The 21,969-nt window shown below is 42.2% G+C and overlaps 2 protein-coding genes across 2 annotated transcripts; one reads left to right on the top strand and one right to left on the bottom strand.

Annotated features, from left to right (window-relative positions):
* The first annotated feature begins 3,365 nt into the window (after positions 1–3,365).
* Positions 3,366–12,072, top strand: LOC131231162 (probable pectinesterase 67). The gene is made up of 5 exons (XM_058227268.1): positions 3,366–3,738; positions 6,988–7,150; positions 9,229–9,435; positions 10,582–10,829; positions 11,859–12,072. Exons 1-5 carry the CDS (start codon positions 3,473–3,475, stop codon positions 12,007–12,009), a joined length of 1,035 nt encoding a protein of 344 aa, XP_058083251.1. The 5' UTR covers positions 3,366–3,472; the 3' UTR covers positions 12,010–12,072.
* An 881-nt stretch (positions 12,073–12,953) lies between these two features.
* Positions 12,954–14,830, bottom strand: LOC131231755 (glycine-rich cell wall structural protein-like). The gene is made up of 4 exons (XM_058228059.1): positions 14,576–14,830; positions 14,456–14,515; positions 14,054–14,359; positions 12,954–13,909 (listed from the first exon to the last, which is right to left on the bottom strand). The coding sequence occupies exons 1-4, from the start codon at positions 14,691–14,693 to the stop codon at positions 12,954–12,956; spliced, it is 1,440 nt and encodes a 479-aa protein (XP_058084042.1). The 5' UTR covers positions 14,694–14,830.
* Between the last annotated feature and the right edge of the window lie 7,139 nt (positions 14,831–21,969).

Below are 21,969 nucleotides of genomic sequence, written 5' to 3' on the forward strand. Positions count from 1 at the left end.
GAGAGAGAGAGAGAGAGAGAGAGAGAGAGAGAGAGCCCTTTTCAACCGTTGATCAGAAGGAAGAGTGAAAACATGGCCATCTCAAATAACAAAAGAGTCATGTTTTTCAATTTGATTTTGATGCTCTCTCTTCTTCTCATCATTTCCATCGCCGAGGGGAGGTACCAAGTTCACCGTAAGTTTTTAACTGATCAACTGGGCCCACTGTACGGAAACCTTCCCATGCACCTAATTGCATTTGGACTCGTTTTTATCCACATCATCGATCCAGAGCGTCCATTAGATTCAGTCTACCTTTGATAGGCCGTCTTGAAAAAGCCATGCTGATCGGATGATCCAAACCATCCATTGGATGTCATGGAAAAATGGATGGGCAGTATTTCGATTGCTTTCATACGTCCGGTCACGTATGTTTAATACTGGGCTGGACCGAATGGAGAGTCCAGATAGGTGATGTGTATGCCCATAGAGTCCAGATGCAACTAGGTGCATAGGAAGGTTGGATTACACAAGACAACATGGTTAAGGGGTGCAAGATCCAAGCCGTCCACCAATGAGTCCCACCATGCAGATGCTATGACCCAAAAAATGAGGCTATTCCACTCATAAGGTGGGCCACGGTAATTTTTTCTTGTTTTCAAAACTGTGGCCCTCTTCATTAGTGGTCCTGCCTTGGTTTTGGGCCAGTGAATCTTGACACTGGAACTAACCTAATGAATGGCATGGATCTGGCACCGATATTGCACCCATGATATATTCTGGCAAACGTGGAGGAGTGTGGAAAGAGCTACCTGATACACGTTGTCAGATTATCAGCTTATGGGCTCCATTATAGATGGACCATGACACTGTAAAGGTGATCTCAGCCATCTGATTTTCCCCTTTGACATGGAATCATCTACCATTTCTTTTTTTAACAACTCAATTGATACCCACCGATTGGATGGTTACGATCATTGGGTGAGTGTAATTTTGGTAAAAATGCTCCATTCGTAATGGGCCCACAACGTAGACATACATGCATACAGCTAAATGCATCACCATAATCTAGTATGTGGTGGATTTAAAAAATAAAATCCAGTGAAAAAATTCATAGGAGAAGTTTTTGCGACGACAATTGCAACACATCGCAAAAAAGTTGACCATTTGCGACGATCTGAAATGCTGTCACGAGTAGTTGATTTATTTTTGACAACGTATGATATCGTCACAAAAAATTGACTTGTTATGATGAAATTAGACTTGTTAAGAAAGTCGTCACAAAAAATCTAAATTATTGTAGTGTATTTATCTTAACATTAATCAATGACATTTTTTATTTTTATTTTCTATATTAATGACATTTGGAACAGTTGGTTTTGGAAAGCCGGCAGCTACCCCAAAATGCGAATCGGTGTTTGGGGTGCGGACGGGCGACACATGTTTCAGTGTAACACAGGTCTTTAACCTGACCACCGACACTTTCACATCAATCAACCCAAATCTAAATTGCACCAGCCTCTTCGTTGGTCAATGGCTTTGTGTTGCAGGGACAGTTAATTGACGTTATTCCAGTAATAACAATAAAGAAAGTACGAGTAAAGGATGAGGATTTAATTTCTCACTTTCAGTAGAATTTCATTTCATGTGACTCTTTATTTGTAATAATTGTTTATTTGAACTTTTAATGAAAATTTATTTCTCATTATCCTTTATTTATTTATTTTGGGTGGCTATGGACCCAGCCACCTTACTGGCTCAAGTCATTGTAGCTTAATCCAAATTTATATGGTCATGCCTCATAAGCTACAATACGCCATTTTGATCTTGATTATGCAACCCATTCATTTTGAATGTAGCCCATTGATTTTGCTCCTTCAGATGTTAAAGTGAGAAATAGGAAATTTATCCAATTTCATCTTGGGTCAGGTTTGATCAGGCTCGGCGCCAACTCAGCCCAAAAAAGAAAAAAGGACTTGGGTTTGGGCCTGTGTGCTAGGCCATGGTAGGATTGGACCGTACCTGGCCCTGCCCAAACAGGCCCATTGCCTCTCTGGTCATTTGATTCAGCTACATGTTCTCCTGAGAAGTGATCACCTACAGCTGGTTGCAGAACATCCACGCCATTCATCTGTTTTTCCAGCTTATTTTATCACATAAGGTTAAAAATTCTGTAAATCCAAATCTCAGGTGGACCACACCATATATAAGAAACAGTGGTGATTAACCATTAAACATTTGATATGGGTCACGAAAGTTTGGATCAGGCTAATATTTGTGTGGCCCATTCATCCTTGTGATCTTTTATTTTTTATTAATTAACTATGAATGTCCAATCACCACTGTTTCCTGTGACAGTCCACCTGAGATTTAGATCTGCAGCATTTTTAGATCATGCTCTGAAATGAGATGGTAAAACAGATGGACCACATTGATATAATAAAAATACATTACAGTGGACCCCACAGTTAGGGATCGACCGACCTCGGTAGATCCGGGGATCCATCGAAGCTGCATCCCATCTTTGCACTGTGGACCCGAGTTTTCAGTTCTCCAAAGTAGGGCCCATCTTATGATAATCCAGACAATCGGTCGCTTCTATTCCACAGCGGATGGGCACTGCCTCAGAAAATCTCATCAGTATGACAATTTCAATTCTCAACCTTTGGATTTTCCGTCCAGAGATAGACAATTGAGAAGAGAAATATAACAACGGTCCACATTCAACTAAAAATACTCCAAATATTGATCATTGTAATCTTCCGATTTGTAACAATTTTTTGTCATTCTCCATCCACGGTGGGGATGTCATCAGACGAATGGTCTCGATTACCGGATCAGGGGCCCCACTTTTTAAATAACATAATAAAATTCCTGAAAAAGAAAACCCAAGTTCGTAAAAGCAAGTTCGGTTTGCCTCTCCAGCGACAAAGTCCCAGCGTATGTAGCTGCGAAAGGAGGCCCACATGCTCATTCATCCAATGATCGGAACCGTTCATATTTTAGAATCTATTCTACAAGAATCACTTTAAGATATTTACTCTGAACGGATGATTGTGACCAACATTATCATCAGATGAATTCAAATCTAAAAGTCAAATAATAGGATAATCAATGAACGGTGATAATCACAAACAAGATTAATTAAGGTAGTAGATAAAATTCGGACAGTTCAAATCATTGGACTATCTTATCATGTGGGCCCCAGTGGCTTGCGACACACGATGACTATGTGTCGCGACATTGGTAAAACGATGCAAAAAATAGCATACGAACGCCAAAGAACCGGTCCAAACCCCCTACCAAACAAACAGGCCGTTGCCCGCCAAATTTCTTGAGCCAAACGCATGCAACGGTCTCATTTCTATGCCAACGGCCAAAACCCGTCAGGAACAGAAAGAAAGAACCACCTCAAGCCACCAGCCACATAAGGCCCACCACACCCTTAAACCCCTCCGTTCCAATCTGATCGGGCGGTGGGATTTCTGTCAAGATGCCGTCGTCGCCGTCTCCTTTTCTCTTCCTTGTAGCCATCTTAGCCGTTGTCTCCATTTCTATACCAAATGCCGTCGAAGGTTGGTCGGAAGATGAAATCCTCATCGATTCTCCCCTCCTAACTTCAAAGATCGGCACCAATCGCACGGTAATAGTTGATCTCTCCGGTAAAGAGCAGTTCACGTCTGTCCAAGCTGCCGTTGATTCTATCCCCGAAGGGAATGCGGAGTGGATCATCGTCCATGTCCGGAAGGGAGTGTATAGGTAATTCATGCATTTTGATCATGATCGATGGTAATTGTTCAAGGAGTGCATATTATATAGGGACTGCAGTGAACGGTGCGCGGGTGGATTGATAATTGGGTCTGCCCAAGATGGGCCTGTTAAAGTCTCTTAACATACATTAATATGTTATCCTCTATCAGCTTGAGCTTTTAGAGAACGTGATTGTTTGACATAATATCAGAGCAAAAGTTTCTCTGCCTAACCAGTCCTATTATGCTTTCTCAACCCTACTTGTACGGGTGGCAATTGGCCAGTGTAGGTGTAATTAAATGGGTGTGGTGCACGTTTGGGTATTAATTTGAGCAGCTAGGTGGGAGTAAATTCCTTATGCATACCCAAACTGAGCCCAAACACAAGTTTGATACACAGATTACCCAACGGAAACAAAAGAATCCCTACGATCCTCTTTACCAAGCTGAAATTACTGCCTCTTCAAACCCTAGCCAGAACTACTCCAAGTGGAACACCCAAATCTCATTTCCCATATCCTTTGTGCCCCCTCTTTATATTCATTTCCCATATCCTTCGTGCCACCTCTTTATCTTCTGCCTTGCCGTATGCTATAGCTGCAACTTCATTATTCTCAACATCTAAAGATGAGACCTCTGAAACAACGGAGCAAGTTCCAAATTTTTCTTTAAGTGAGTTATTCATGCAAGAAGGCCCAAGTTGAGGATCCGTTGGATCCTGCCGATTGATAATTGTCCACGGGCTCCTCTACCTCTAACCGCTCTTTTAGACAAGAATAGAGTTGCTTTCCCTGAACCCATTGATTCCAAAAGAAATTTTTACTCTTAATGATATGAGAGTAATTCTTTGGGGCTTGTTTGGATTCATGAAAAGTATGGGAAATGAAATAATGTTTTTCAGGAAACTCACTTTCTTTTGTTTGTTACGTTTTTTTTTTTTTTTTTGGTTAGAAATGATGAAAAACATTATTTCCTACTTTTTAATTTTTGTTGGAAAATAAATAAATATATTTTTTCATCTCCACCTCTAAAAAATGCATTTTTATATGATAGAATAGAAATGGGTTTCTCAAGGGTTAGAGCATAAATGCGTCACTGTATATGTTCAATCACCTCATATGTGTCACATGTGTTGATGAGACATTGCCTATCTTTGATCATGCCGCACATGTGCCACTATGCAATATGTGCCACCATCCATCTTCTCTTATGGCTCATATGTGTAAAGAGCCCACATGTGCCAATGTGTCACATGTGTTACCTTCCACTTTCTCTTGCATCCTATATATGCTATTCTTCCATGTTACTACCGTTCATCTTACTTGTCCCTCACATGTGCAAAGCACCTCACATGTGTCAATGATCGACACATGCAATTGTCCATATTCGTTCCTCAAATATGCCTTGTGTGAATGATGTTAATGTACCCAAGTACTGTCATCTAGCTTTATTGCCCACATGTCAAATGTGCTGATGTGTGTCTTGTGTTACATGTAATACTGTACAACTTTAAGTACCTCACATACACCACATATGTCACAATTTAACTTCAAGTGCTCACATATGCCGAATATACCACATGTCTCATTGTTCATTTCTAAGCATTCTACATGTGCCACATGTGCTAATTTGACACATGCTAGTGACTATCTTAAAAAAGATTTCAAGATTATTATTATTTTTGGTTTGCCAAACAATAAACTTGAAAATTTCTTAAGAAACATTATTTCATTTCTCATGCTTTTCATGAATCCAAACATGGCCTTAATTAATTTACAATAATAATTAGCATTTATTCACATGACTATGGAAAAAAGATGACAATTTCTCTATAATGTTGTAGAAAAGTTAATTCTACAACACTTTGTTTGGGGTCCACTGCTGTGTGTGCAATGTGTATCCCATCCAACTAAGGTCAAACACCAAGTGAATTTGAAGGTTTTTTGGGGTGATTGTCCATTTTTTGTGGTGTGGCCCATCTAGTGATTGGATTACCCTGATTTTGGAGCACTCAATATCATGGCAGGTTTCGCTAAATGCTTGTGAGGTGATGTTTTAATAGCACCCAATTCGCCCATCACCTGCATCCACTATTTCCATGGTAAGGCCCAAAAATAAGGTTAATCCAAAAGCCAAGTGGGCCACAACACAATGAGTGGTTAGGATGAGACACCCTCTTTAGAAACCTTTCATATTGTATGCGGGGCGGTATACTCTATTTAATCCATTGAGAAGATGTATTTGAGTAGAATGAATGGATACTTGTTTCAAAAATTCAATTCTACCAGGGTTTTAGATTGACTGGGGAGAAAAAGAATTCATGTCTTTGCTTGCCTAAAACAGAAAACTCCTATTTGTAGCAATTTGATTGGGCCACATCATCACACAGCATTTAATGCAGCAATGCTGACAACATCAATGATGGCTTGAAGCAATCACAAAGCAGAAAAATAGGAGTCGCCTGTTTGTGGCAAGCAGAGAATCCGAATTCAAGGAGAAAAGGATGGGTCCACATGATGGACAGATTTCTTCAATTACAATATCAGGATGGGTCCCACATGTTGATTCGTACATTAAGCTTACATAAAAACATTTACACCGAACCTGACCTCTATCCCCACATTAAATTCTAGACCTGAGCACAATCGAGGCTGGTCAAGTGGGGTTGAGCCTGACCCAATTACACTTAAATGAGCTTGATCAGGTTCGGTCTGGACTTGATGAATTTTAAGTGAGTTGGGTCCAGGCCACATGACAATGGGTCACATGTTGGCTTTGGAATGGAATGATCACATAGACCGACCTGAGCCATTCCCCTATATGAATCTCAGCTAGTAGCTTCGACCTAGCGCAACTTATATACAATTGTATTTTGCTAGTGAATCTGAGTTCGAGTCTTAGATCTAGTAGGTCTTTGGCTCATGGGCTTGATTTAGACATACATGGCCGTGGCCAAGCCCATTAACCACACTCCAACTCAGCCGAGTCCTAAAACCTGTTTGTATCGTGTGTGGCAAATGGACCTGGCTATGGCGACGCATGTCCTAGTCTAGCCCATGAGGCCAAGGATCTGAGTCTAACGCTCGAGCCGAGGGTGACTCAACCCTTCAAAGTCGACTCCAATTTGATTTCAACCAATCTGATTCGGTCCGAATCGCAACGGAGTTTCTGAGTCTTGACTCGAATTACAACGGAGTGAGTCCGTCCCAATCCCTGAGTCTTTTAATGCTTTTTTTGTTTTTTTTTTTTCGTGTGACAGAGAAAAGATTACTATACCAAAGAACAAGCCATACATTTTCTTGAGAGGAAATGGGAAGGCGAAGACGAGTATTATATGGGATGACTCATCCACCGACAATGCTGAGTCGGCTACTTTGACTGTGTTTGCTCCACGCGTTGTTGTATGGGGTATCAGCTTCAAGGTACACAATACCCTTCATACTCTTAGTTGTACACGTGCCAACTCTCTCCCATACGTGTGAAAGATCCTGGTCATGTATTAGGTTGGACACAGCTTGATCATGCCTTTAGGGTGCAACATGGGTGGGTTGGGCTGGTTTGAGGGTGACTCGACTACAACTTGGTTGCACCCAATTGGATTCGGTATCAAAAGGACCCGACAACACAGCCCGACCCGAATTTTAATCTAAGGTGCTGAACTCGAACCCTACCCGACCCAAATAGAGGTGATTATTTTCGACCTGGTCTGAATTCAAGTGGGCAAATATGGAAGGTTTAGAAGCTTCCAAGCATCCTCATCATGTTGGGGCCCATCAGATCAACAGTCTTAATAACTCTATCATGGGCCCTGAAAAAAAAATCAACGGTGGATATCTCTCTCCTAACAATATATAAAAGCCAACTCAACGTGGGGACCACCGCTGGAAACTCTCCCAGATCACGTGTGGGGCCCACCAAGATAGCCGGAGAAGGGCCCCACACCGAAGAAAAAAAAATCTTTTGATAATTACCAGCGCAGCAACAACTTGCATTATTTTCTATATATGTATAAGCCACATCCTACCTTCAGTATCAGCAAACTTATCGTGGGGACCACCACTCTAACCGTTCCCTGATCACGTGTGGGCCCCACCAACATAACAGGAGATGGCCCCCACGTCCCAAAAAAAACAAAAAAAAATCTTCCAGTAGTTCACTTGCACTGAACTTTGGTGCAACATGTTACATTATCTTTTCTACCTCATGTACAAGCCATATACAATTTTCAGTGGCCGCAAACCTCGTGTGGACCACCACTTTGAAAGTATGTGCAGAAGAGTGAGCCCTCAAGATTTGATGGTCTATATGATATGGGATATCCACAAAGCTAAGGATGAATGGTCCAAATCTAGTGGTTCACCTAATCACTATTGGAGTAGATGAGTCAAATCGTCCCTCTAATTTTACAGTATAGATGACCTCGGATTATGACGTATGGCTTAAATCATTCAAAGGACAAGTTATATAGACAAATTCAATCTCTCACTTTTCTCTTTTTATCCTCGTTATTGTTGGATGTGTTATTCATGGAATCACCTATTTCCATTTATAAGGGAGGATGGGAGTTTGAATGAGACTAGAAATTATTTGTTATTATATTTATCTACTCATATGAATCATCGTTTAAAGTTAAATTTGTAATTCATCCTTAAATGAAAAAAAAAGAGAAAAAAAGATTAACAAAAAGACACTAGACCAAATGAAAGAAAGAAAAATGATTAATGAAAAGAGACTAAACTACATGGGATCCACCTAGGGGTGTACATCGAGTCGAGTTGGCCTCAGCTTGACTCGGCTCGGCCACCAGCTGACCTCGGCTTGGCTCGGCTCAGTCCTCGAGCCTAACTGGCCAGCTTGACTCGGTTTGGTCAGCAACTCGGGCCACTTTGAGCAAAGATCGAGCCGAGTTCGCCATTGCAACATTTTCACAAACACCTGGATTTCACATTCAAAATCTCACTGTATTTGAAACAGTAGCAATGATTTTACAGGTATTTGATCAAACACCTTTTAAGCAACATAAAAATCAAGAAAAAAAGGGTGTTGGTTTCATATACATACATTCCTTGCCACCAACCACACTTCTTTGAGTCATTTCATCAGACACTTGGTGAGCAACATCAATATCAAAGTAACTGAGCCACCAAACTAGTTCGATCCAAGTCGAGTTGAGTTGGGGCCAGCTCGAACTTGGCTCGAACTCAAAAAATCATCTTGAACTCAGCTTTGAACCGAGTCAAATCAAACTTTTTCGAGTCGAGTCGAACGAGCTAACCGAGCTAGCTCGGTTCATGTACACCTCTAGATCCACCCACTAGTGATTGCCTACCAGTGGGCTCCGCTAGCCTATGTCCAACACACTCGAACTGATCCCTGATCACGTGTAGGGCCCACCAACATAACCAGAGGTGGCCCCACATATCGAAAGAGAACAAAAAAAAAAAAAAACTAATGGTGCAACTTACTCATCATCCGGCTAAATAATCTGATTGTTTTACAGAATGAAGCTCCGTTGGGTGATGCCGGTGCCACGAACAACCGATCGGTAGCGGCGTATGTGTCAGCAGACATGGTTGCATTCTATCACTGTAGATTTTTCAGTAAACAAAACACTCTCTTTGATGCCAAAGGCAAGCATTACTACGAAAATTGCTACATTACCGGCTCCATCGATTTCATTTTCGGCAGAGGCCGATCCATTTTCAAGGTAATTCAATTGGGTTGTTTTTTTCTTTTTCTTTTGTAATCTCATTTTCTGAAGATTTCTTTTTTTTTTTTTTTTTTTTTAATAGAAATTATCAATATCGACACGGTATTTGATCTTTTAAATATAGCTATATCTTTCCCGCCGCATGTGTAGAAAATCTGAGCCGTGCAATTTCATAGAGATCACTTGCAGTGAAAATCAGCAGGTATGTCTCATTCCATATTCTGCTGTGGCATTGGCATGATTTTCACGGTAGGTATATCCATGGTGAGATTGATCTTTTTGCTCGGCTGGGATGTCCTGCACATGTGAAAGTTGGGGTTGTATATATGTGACCATTTCTCATTATATGTAGTTTTGTTTTTTTGGAAGATCATCTCTAATTATTGACACGCTTGTGTCAGAATATGACATATATGTATGATCTAAACCTTCCATCAGGTGAGCTGCACTGTTTAGATCTTCTGATATAAGTTTTGTTCCATTTTAGGCAGTAGGTGGGCCACCCCATATCAAAACAAATGAACGGCTACAAAAAAAGTTTCTTGTGTCAATGTACGTTTTGTATTGTGGCCCCCACCTGAAGATAGAAATTGTCTGATTTTTTTTAGATAGTAGACCTAAGAAATGGAAATCTCATATCTCAGACCCGTTTCATTTTCTCACGTGTGCCTGCATGTGTATGCGTAACTTCACTCGCTTGTGGAATCAGCAAACCTCTCCCTACGTGAAAGAATCATGTCTAGCATGTATCACCTGATGGGGCCCACATGAATCTATGGTCAGATGAGCATTGAAGATTACTTCAGTCCATCCATTCAGTGGCCCACCCACATTATTGCCCACAAGAAGGGCCGTCCCAATCATCCAACTGAGACTCTCATGTGGGCCCATTTGAAATTTGAAGAACCATCTTCTCATCCAGTCATGGTTTTAAGACTCGGACGAGTCTAATGCGATTCACCTGACTCGACTCAGACTAGGTCGGACCCAGTCCAGTTCAATACCATCAGTCTCACACCCCTGACTTGGGCTAGTCGAACGATTCAGCTCCGACTCGGGCGAGTCATTACTCGACTCAGTTAAGAATCACTAGGGCCGAGTCACTGAGTCTTTTAACCATGCTTCCATTACATTTGGTTTCAGAGCTGCGAAATCTTTGTAGTAGCGGACGACCGAACGACGATCCGTGGCTCAATCACAGCTCACAATAGACAAAGAGAAGATGACAATAGCGGATTCATATTCATCAAAGGGAAGGTCTACGGCGTCGGAGGCGTCTACTTGGGCCGAGCTCGAGCGGCCTACTCCAGGGTCATCTTCACCAAGACCTACTTTTCAAAGACCATTGTTCCAGAGGGATGGACTAACTGGAGCTACAATGAGAGCACCGAGTGAGAATTCTCCACCCGATCGCCTTTTCCGATCTTGTTTTTGTTTATGTCACGTTTGGATGACACTGAATCGTGATTGGTGGGACTTGTGCTTGGAGTGGAGTTGGAAAATGGCAAATGGGCTTCCATTTTCACAAATTTCCACCCTGTATCACAAGTTGGCCAGGTATCGGTCTACCGGAGCTGTGTCGGGGACATTCGTTTATTGGGCCTGATAAATGAATAGGCCTTGGTGGGCTGAAATCGTTCTTGGGCCCACAGGGAGAATATTTATTAGGCAGATGATGAAACATGGGACCCATTCCTCAGCCTGTGGCACGGTGGGCCGAGAAGCCCACCTTATCCATTGCTAGTTCTACCTATCTTGAGACGAACATGTGGTGCGTGGCACTACGGAATGTGGACCCATTCACATTGTGCATGTAAAATCCAGTCCGTCCATCATATGGGACTTATCATGTTCACCGTATATCTAAAGCATCACCTGGATCCGAATCTTAAATGGGTCACGCCGCGGGGAACTATGTAATATCACACCTAAAGTCTCAATTTCTTCGTGATATCTCCCGCGCGAATTTTAGATCAGGCTGTGACTTTTGTGATGTATGTTCGTCCTTGTGAGACACACCTGAAGAACGGGTTGGATCGAATATACAACACATGGTGGGATCCATATACAAACCTAAGTTTGGCATCTCCTCCCTTTTTCCCAGTGGTGTGGCCCACCTGAGTTTATGGTCAGGATGATTTTTTTTCTAAGTCCCAAGATCTAGTTCTGACATGATGGACGGAGTGGATTTCAAATGACAACACAGTAGACCTGCCGAGCTCAGGTATTGTACATCAAGTGTTGCATAGTAGGCAACCTTAGACTTCAGGTTTGAGATCATCATCAACTTTGGTGCAGCCAAACGCACCTGATTAATTAGTCTGATATGGTGGAAAATTTCACGATATTCGGTGCAGCCAAACGTGCCAAAACTAAGTTTTATATAAATTTTGCTAATAAGATAATATGTATTTGGGCAGTAATTTATCACTTTGGGAGCATGATTGCTATGGCCCTGGATCCAACACAGATCATCGCGTTCCATGGTCTAAACAACGCACCGCAGAACAAGTTCATCATTTCGCGACCATTGATTTCATCGACGGCAAGGAATGGTTGCCGATCTATTAGTACATGAAATTCTATCCTTGTATTTTTATTTTTCTTTTGTATAATTTGAATATTTGGATTCGAAGGATGATTTACATGTTATCATTAAACTAAATTGTTAAAAATACTTTGTAATCATATTTACTATTTCATCTCATACATTTATAAAGGATTAGTTTTTCATTTTTCATAGCTTATTGATAAGTAGCAATATCAACCAACCTGGTTAAGACCAGGCCAAACTCTATCTAACCCTAGTCTGCATCGCTCAACATAAGCTCAAACCCAGCTCGGGCTCACGACGGGCAAAAATAGTTCAGTCCAAGCCTAGCCCGAAATGTTTTTAATGAGCTGGAGTCCGAAAAGGAGAGAGAGGTATGAGTTGTTTTGTAAAGTAAAAATATGAGTTTTTGGGGCCTTTGGATTAGTAGTGATGGTCCCACTGTTGCTGGCCCATGCATCAGAAATATGGAAAAAAACACAACCCTTGAATTGGTAGCCTAACAAATAAACGGATAAGGAAGAAAATACAATAACATTTCCAACTCAACAGAAAAGAAAGTTGGATATTCCATAGCTGGGATCTAGGAATGTGAAAGAGTTTTTGATGCATGGGGCATTTGCAATGAGGCTCAATATTCAATGATTCAGGTCATTAAGACATGGCCCCACTTGTAGGACATCAGATGCTTATGAAACCTTATGGCTCACTAGCAGCTACCTATGATCATGATAAACGGTTATAAAATAGGCCCGATATAAGAAGGAAAAAATCAAACAAAAGTGATAACAAATGCAATAATAATAAAAGAAAAATAAATAAATAAAGAGAGATTTTTGCATGGGAGGAGGAAGACAATTCTATTTATTTCATTAGCCAATTATTTATTTGAGGGATACTCAGTATACGTTCATGCAGTAGCTGCATGGAGATACATGTAGAACAGACTCTTTTATATCTAAAACTAAAAACCACCTTCACCTCCTCCAACTCCACCTCCAAAACCACCACCACCACCTTTACCACATCTAGCACCTCCCCCGGCCCTACCTCCGACTCCTCCACCGCCACCAGCTCCACCACCCTTACCGAACCCTCCGCCAACGCCACCACCAGCACCACCTCCAACACGGCCACCACCACCGCCAGCGCCACCACCGGCACCTCCACTAACTCCACCACCGGCACCGCCACCAACTCCACCACCTTTACCGAACCCTTCACTGACACCACCACTAGCACCACCTCCAGCACCAGCACCAAGTCCACCACCTCCTCCAGCACCGCCGCCAGCACCACCACCTTTACCAAACCCTCCGCCGACGCCACCACTAGCACCACCTCCAGCACCGCCACCAAGTCCACCACCTCCTCCAGCACCACCACTAGCACCGCCGCCAGCACCACCACCAAGTCCACCACCCTTACCAAACCCTCCGCCAGCACCAGCACCACCTCCAGCACCGCCACCACCACCAAGTCCACCACCTCCACTAGCACCACCACCAGTACCGCCACCAAGTCCACCACCCTTACCAAACCCTCCGCCAGCACTAGCACCACCTCCAGCACCGCTACCACCACCAAGTCCACCACCTCCGCCAGCACCGACACCACCTCCAGCACCGCCACCACCACCAAGTCCACCACCTCTGCTAGCACCGACACCACCTCCAGCACTGCCACCACCACCACCACCAAGTCCACCACCTCCGCCAGCACCACCACCAACACCACCACCAGCACCACCCTTACCAAATCCTCCACCAGTGCCAGCACCTCCACCGCCGCCCAGTCCCCCTCCAGCTCCACCACTGGCATTAGCACCGCTGCTGCCTAGTCCCCCACCTGCACCTGCACCGCCACCACCACCTAGTCCCCCGCCTGCTCCACCACCAGCGCCAGCACCACCGCCGCCGCCTAGTCCCCCACCAGTGCCAGCACCACCACCGCCACCTAGTCCCCCACTAGCACCACCATCGCTGCCACCACCTAATCCCCCCCCTGCTCCACCACCAGCACCAGCACCACCGCCTAGCCCCCCACCTGCTCCACCACCAGCACCAGCACCACCGCCTAGCCCCCCACCTGCTCCACCACCAGCACCACCGCCTAGCCCCCCACCTGCTCCACCACCAGCACCACCGCCTAGCCCCCCACCTGCTCCACCACCAGCACCACCGCCTAGCCCCCCACCTGCTCCACCACTAGCACCACCGCCTAGCCCCCCACCTGCTCCACCACCAGCACCAGCACCACTGCCTAGCCCCCCACCTGCTCCACCACCAGCACCACCGCCTAGCCCCCCACCAGCACCACCGCCTAGCCCCCCACCTGCTCCACCACTAGCACCACCGCCTAGCCCCCCACCTGCTCCAGCACCAGCACCACCGCCTAACCCCCACTGCTCCACCACCACCACCCGGCCACTACCGCCTAGCCCCCCACCTGCTCCACCACCAGCACCAGCACCACCGCCTAGCCCCCCACCTGCTCCACCACCAGCACCACCGCCTAGTCCCCCACCTGCTCCACCACCAGCATCGACACCTCGCCCCCCGCCACCTCCAAAACCTCCACCACTACCAATGGTATCAACAAAGTTATCTTTCTCGATACGGCGTGCTTCTACAATTCCAACAACCAACACCGCCATTATCGCCAATGCACTGAAAACACGTACATTCTTTGAAAACCTTCCCATCTTCTCTCAAAGGAAGATAAGAGAAGAAATTCTTGCTTAGTGAATTGGAAGGTCAGGAAGAGATGGATATTTATAGTATACGATGGTGGTGAGAAATCAATGCATGTAGTTGAGACTTGACAGAAGCTTCTCTCTCTCTCTATGGCCTGTTGGGCCCCACGGTGGATAGGGAATGCCTTTAAAAAATAATAATAATAAATAAAAAATCTTGGGCGTTTTTCGGTTGGCTGTGAACTATTGCTCCATTCCTCTTCTTGACCGTCCATTTGCAGGACAGAAATTCATGATCCACAATCAATCAATGGTTTATATCAGTGAACCATGTCCTCACCAGTATAAACTGATCAGAGCCTAGTGCACTGTCAGGATCATATGGGACTCAGATTGTAATAGTGTAGCACACAGCAACGATGTCGGTGCTCTATCTTCTTGAAAACTCTGTGGACCCAACATGATGTATGTGTTTTATTGAGCCATAGCATTTTGAGGCATCAGCCTAAAAATGAGTCACTAGATCTCAAGTGAGCCACACAATAGGATTTAGTGGTGATTTGAATGCTTACTATTAAAAACTTCTTAGAGCCCACTATCATATTTATCTGCCATCCAATATGTAAATTAGGTCACACCCAATGAAGGGATAATACAAATATCAGCTTGATCCAAAACTTTTGTAGCCCCATGGAAGTTTGTAATGGTGGGCGTTAAATAACCTTGGGCTCATCCCGAGAAAATGTATAGAAAGTATAGAAAAAAAAAAACCGTTCATCATGATGGGCCCACAGAGCTTTTCCAAAGGACATGATATCCACCTTGTGCTACCCTATGCAATTAGAGTCCCGATAGAGAGTGCCTAAACAAATCTTGAGTAGCTATTAAAATTTTCTAGAAAGATCTGAGAACCAGAAGAAAATTGAAAGATGGTCAAGGGGCTCTACACAGTCAGCATCTACTAGGCAGTGAGCTGTAACTAAGAATTGGTTAGAGGATATCAAGCAATGGCAAGGAGAAGCTTCAAGTTGGTGAACCTCCCTCCCTCTTTCTTAAAACTCTGTGCCTATATGTATATGTATAAAAGACTGGTAAATTCGTAATTTATAAAATAATAGTGTTAATATTTATAATAACTTAAAAGAACCAATGGAAATATGCATAACCTTGTACTCTTTTAAAGCTAATGAGAATTACGAACACAAAAAGTAGGAAATAATACCATCCTTAGATAACTACTTCTCATACATATCGGAACATTTAATGTGGCTATACATATAGGTACATGTGATTCAGCCACTACACCTATCTTTTTTCTTTTCTTTTCTTTTTCTGTTTCTTCTCACAATTAACTAAGCATAAAAGATGATTTAGGTAAAGGATTTTCTATTCAAATTTATATTTGTATACACATGGCTGCCTTTTTATCCTTGTTCCCTGTAAAAAAATGGCCACCACTTTAGGGAAAAAAAAGAAACACATTTTTGTCAGAAGGTGGCTCGTATACATGATATAATTGGTATTGCTGTTTCTTGCAACCACAGCAAGACCTTACCACCCTGTAAATTTAACTTCTCTTCCCAGTGCACACTTTTGAATTTTGATCATTGCATTTTTATCTTTTTTGCTTTTTCTTAATGGGAAATGAGATTTTTTATAGAGGGGCAAATTTTATTAAAATAAAGAAAGGGGGAGTGTGTGTGTGTGTGTGTGTGTGTGTGTGTGTGTGTGTGTGTGTGTGTGTAGGGAACTGGTACTATGAGGTCAACCTCACGGGAACTTCCAATGATGTTGAGTTGTGTGGGCCCCAAAGAAAAGAAAAATTAGAAAGACTTCCTACTTATTCATGATTTCTACTCACAACATGTTAATTCATTCTATGAAATTATATATGATATGCATCAGCTATCATGCACTAATCCTCTAGTTTCTGTATACTCTTCAGCATATGAGATGTTAATTTAGTGGAGAAAACATCAGAAAATTTATAAATATAATACCGTCACATATAATAGAAGCCATGTACTTGAGATATAAAACAATAACCCGTCAAGGCCATGCATCCATCTTGACGGTATTATTACCATCATCATAACTTTTTAATAGCATGCCAGGATCCTGATTTCTTAAAACCCAGATGCATGTTTCAGATTCTTTCTCTAGTGCTCACAAGAAATGAAGAAACTGCTTGCTTAGTGAATTGGAAGGTCAGGAAGAGATGGATATTTATAGTATATGATGGTGGTGAGAAATCAATGCATGTAGTTGAGACTTGACAGAAGCTTCTCTCTCTCTATGGCCTGTTGGGCCCCACAGTAGTTGCATGGAGATACACGTAGCCCGCTTCCTTTTCAAGAAAGGCTGTCTGCGCCAAAGTCGCCACAATCCCTACTCATCCGACTGGGCCATCCCATGACAGTCATTGCCATCCATTAAAATCCCATTGCCGTCTATTTATTCCTTTTGTTCTCAATCAGCTTTTCTTTCTCCATCCCCTCCAGACTTTCAAGTGTGTTGAATGTGCCATACCTTTATCTGAGCAAATGTACCTGGTTTATACCATTTGAGAGTGCCTGCAGATTTGATACTTTACCCAAGTAAGCAATAACTTCCCTGGTTGATATTAGAGTTTTGGTCAGAAATATAGATGCCTCTTAACGTACGTGACACCATATGTGCCCATGTGGCCAACAAGTGCAAAATCTACGACATCCATCAAGTGGGCCCCATCCTATAGTCGTTATTCCCAGGTGATCTACTTAGTAGATGTGCCATGATACTGGAAATAGGTGGACCGGTTAGAAAACTCCAGCTGATTTTTATTTTTAAAAAACAATTTGTATAGTTAATTGTGGCCCACCTGACCAGTGGACTAACCTGATTTTTGGGCCAGGGAATCTAAACCGTGGTAGTCCTCTACTGGCTGGATTGGATCTCACACCCATTTTCCATGAGGACACATGTTAGGTTGAGTTACGTGCTCAACCTAACAACTTTCAAAGATGTTCTGAGTGGGCTTATCGATACGGTGGCATGTGGCTCAAACACAACTCACCACGTCGAGTTATTAGAAAGGTCGGTGGTATCAGGGAATGATGAGTAATATACACAAAGTTGCTCTGATCCACCTGTTGAAATTGTGGGACCACTGCAGATGGTAATGTCAAAATTGGATTGGTCGAATTATCCTAACCTCTGATCTGCTAACACCTGAACTAAGATCCTTCTTCCATTTCAACAGTCTACTAAATGGATTGTTAGGCGATGAAACAAGTGTAAATTTTGGCATCTGGACCATATTTCATTTATAGTGGGGCCCATTAGATGGAAAGCCATCCATCCCTATTAATACTCTCACAACGCCATGTGTATCGGTATCTGATGGAACTGCATCATTTTAAATAATTTTTTATTCTATTTTTTTTTTGAGAGTAATGATATTCCATTGGGCTAAGTGCATGGAAATGTTAGCCTGTTCTGAGTGGGCTTATTGATACGGTGGCATGTGGCTCAGTCACATCTCACTACGTCGAGTTATTAGAAAGGTCGGTGGTGTCAGGGAATGATGATTAATATACACAATGTTGATTTAAATCCACCTGTTGAAATTATAGGACCCACTGCAAATGGTAATGTCAAAATTGGATTGAACGAATTATCCTAATCTTTGATATCTGCGAACACCCTTATACTGAACTAAGATCCTTTGATGCATTCCATTTCAACCGTCCACTGAATGGATTGTTAGGCGATGAAACAAGTGTAAATTTTGGCATCTGGAACATATTTCAGTTATAGTGGGGCCCATTAGATGGAAAGTCATCCATCCCTATTAATACTCTCACAACGCCATGTGTATTCGTATATGATGGAACTACATCATTTTAAATAGTTTCTTATTCTATTTTTCTTTCGAGAGTAATGATATTCCAGTGGGCTAAGTGCATGGAAATGTTAGCTTGTTCTGAGTGGGCTTATTGATACGGTGGCATGTGGCTCAATCACATCTCACTACGTCGAGTTATTAGAAAGGTCGGTGGTGTCAGGGAATGATGATTAATATACACAATGTTGATTTAAATTCACCTGTTGAAATTGTGGAACCCCACTGCAGATGGTAATGCCAAAATTGGATTGGTCGAATTATCCTAACCTCTGATCTGCGAACACGCTTATCCTGAACTAAGATCCTTTGATGCGTTCCATTTCAACCGTCTACTAAATGGATTGTTAGGCAATGAAACAAGTGTAAATTTTGGCATATGGACCATATTTCATTTATAGTGGGGCCCATTAGATGGAAAGCCATCCATCCCTATTAATACTCTCACAACGCCATGTGTATCCGTATCTGATGGAACTGCATCATTTTAAATAATTTCTTATTCTATTTTTCTTTCGAGAGTAATGATATTCCATTGGGCTAAGTGCATGGAAATGTTAGCTTGTCCTGAGTGGGCTTATTGATACGGTGGCATGTGGCTCAATCACATCTCACTACGTCGAGTTATTAGAAAGGTCGGTGGTGTCAGGGAATGATGATTAATATACACAATGTTGATTTAAATCCACCTGTTGAAATTGTGGAACCCCACTGCAGATGGTAATGCCAAAATTGGATCGGTTGAATTATCCTAACCTCTAATATGCAAACACCCTTATCATGAATTAAGATCCTTTGATGCGTTCCATTTCAACCATCTACTAAATGGATTGTTAGGCGATGAAACAAGTGTAAATCTTGGCATCTGGACCATATCTCATTTATAGTGGGGCCCATTAGATGGAAAGCCATCCATCCCTATTAATACTCTCACAACGCCATGTGTATTCATATCTGATGGAACTGCATCATTTTAAATAATTTCTTATTCTATTTTTCTTTCGAAAGTAATGACATTCCATTGGGCTAAGTGCATGGAAATGCTAGCTTGTCCTCAGTGGGCTTATTGATATGGTGGCATGTGGCTCAATCACATCTCACTACGTCGAGTTATTAGAAAGGTCGGTGGTGTTAGAAAATGATGATTAATATACACAATGTTGATTTAAATCCACCTGTTGAAATTGTGGGACCCACTGCAGATGGTAATGCCAAAATTGGATTGATCGAATTATCCTAACCTTTGATATCTGCGAACACCCTTATACTGAACTAAGATCCTTTGATGCATTCCATTTCAACCGTCCACTAAATGGATTGTTAGGCGATGAAACAAGTGTAAATTTTGGCATCTGGACCATATTTCATTTATAGTAGGGCCCATTAGATGGAAAGTCATCCATCCCTATTAATACTCTCACAACGCCTTGTGTATCCGTATATGATGGAACTGCATCATTTTAAATAGTTTCTTATTCTATTTTTCTTTCAAGAGTAATGATCCAGTGGACTAAGTGCATGGAAATGTTAGCTTGTACATGGTTATTTTTAAACTTTTAGGCATTAATATCATCTATCTGAACCGTCCATTACCTCCGGTTCCCTATTTTTCCCCTGTTATGAAAATATCACAGGAATTGAATAGTTCTAAACAACCTCTGTGGGGCCTATATATCTTCAATGAACAATCTTTTACATCCATTTTGCATGCCACTGACTGCACGGTTTGGATCAGTTGCTCGAGTTGGAACCTCTACTCTTGGTCTCGTCTCACAGCAAGCTGTGTGGTCTAATCCTATAGGGATTTTGTAGTAAGGTGCTCACCACCATTTATTGTGCTGTGAAGACTCTGTGGGCCTACCCTTGTGCATGTGTTTTATTTACGCCATCCATCCTTCATCTAAACTAGTGTTAAACATCACAGTGGGCCCTAAAAAGGTTTCAACGGTGGATGCCATTATCCCACTGTTTACTTTGGTGTGGTCCACTTAAGCGCTGCATATGCTTCAATTTTGGACTCATGCCTTAAAATGATAAGGAAAAAAAATGTTCAAAAGCCTAGGAAGGCTGCTGAAATTAGGGATTTAAATAGTCATTATCTATTTACAAGTAGGAAATAAATAATCAAACACTCCCTTAATGAAAAGTGTTTACACAGGTGTGGGGGAGACAAAATCATTCCAATTCGAGAGATAAAAAAAGGAATCAGCTTTCCCATCAAAATGGATTGCCCAATTATAGATTCAACGAAAAAGTGTTAACACGTGTGCGGCAGGCATACAATCACTCAAATACGCAATCAAAATGAGAAGAATCAGTTAAATATTTAATGAAAACGGTTTACACGTGTGCGGGAGGCATAAATTCACCCCAATTCTCAAGCGAAATGATAGGAATCACCATTCCCAACGAATGAAGCGCATAATGAAAAATGTTTACACGTGTGCGGGAAGCGTACAATTACCCCATTAATTTTATTTTAATATTACTTTTTTGTATGTTACATTCGCTTTTTGAGGTATGAAATGGCTCTAATTTTAGGCCAGAATGATAGTGATATGCCCATCAGATGAAAGATTTGATCAAGCACGCACGTGTGTGTTGACAAGGACTCTACACACGTATGTGAATAGTATAAATGTTACAGGTTTTCAAGATGGGCCTTATATGGTGTGTGTATGAGATCCAAACTATGTAACTTTGATCTCCTTTGAGCAGGGCCAATTAGAAATTGAGCAGGGCAAACTAGAGATTGAGAAGGGCAAACATGAAATTGAGCGGGACAAACTAGAGATTGAGCGGGGCAAACATGAAATTGAGCGGGACAAACTAAAGATTGAGCGGGGCAAACATGAAATTGAGCGGGGCAAACTAAAAATTGAGCGGAACAAACTCACTATTTTACAAACAAAGACAATGGTTTTACAGGTGTTTTATCAAACACCTTCAAAGTAACATAAAAACCAAAAAAAAAAAAAAAAAAGGTATTTGTTTAATGTACATGTTTGCCCCGCTAAATTTTCGGTTTGCACCGCTCAATTTCAAGTTTGCCCCGCTGATATTCATGTTTCCCCTGCTCAATTTCATCTTTGTCCCGCTCAACGTCTAGGTTCTCTCCTTCGATGTCTAGGTTCCCTCCCACATGTAGGATTTTGGTGTATACATATTCCGATGAAAACGGAAGGGTATTGAACATGATGTATTACAAATAAAACATCATTGTGGAGCGTAGCAAGCATAATCGGATTGCGTACTGAGTTAGTCGGTACGCTCCTATTGTACTAAGTAAACTCAATTGGGCCCACATTAAATGTATGTAGTATATCCACGCCGTCCATCCGTTTTTCCATCTAATTTTAGCGGTTTAGCCCTAAATGGAAGCGTATCAAAAGATCAAGTGGA

Source organism: Magnolia sinica, chromosome 17, assembly GCF_029962835.1.
Source record: "Magnolia sinica isolate HGM2019 chromosome 17, MsV1, whole genome shotgun sequence".
In the NCBI taxonomy this organism is placed as follows: domain Eukaryota; kingdom Viridiplantae; phylum Streptophyta; class Magnoliopsida; order Magnoliales; family Magnoliaceae; genus Magnolia; species Magnolia sinica.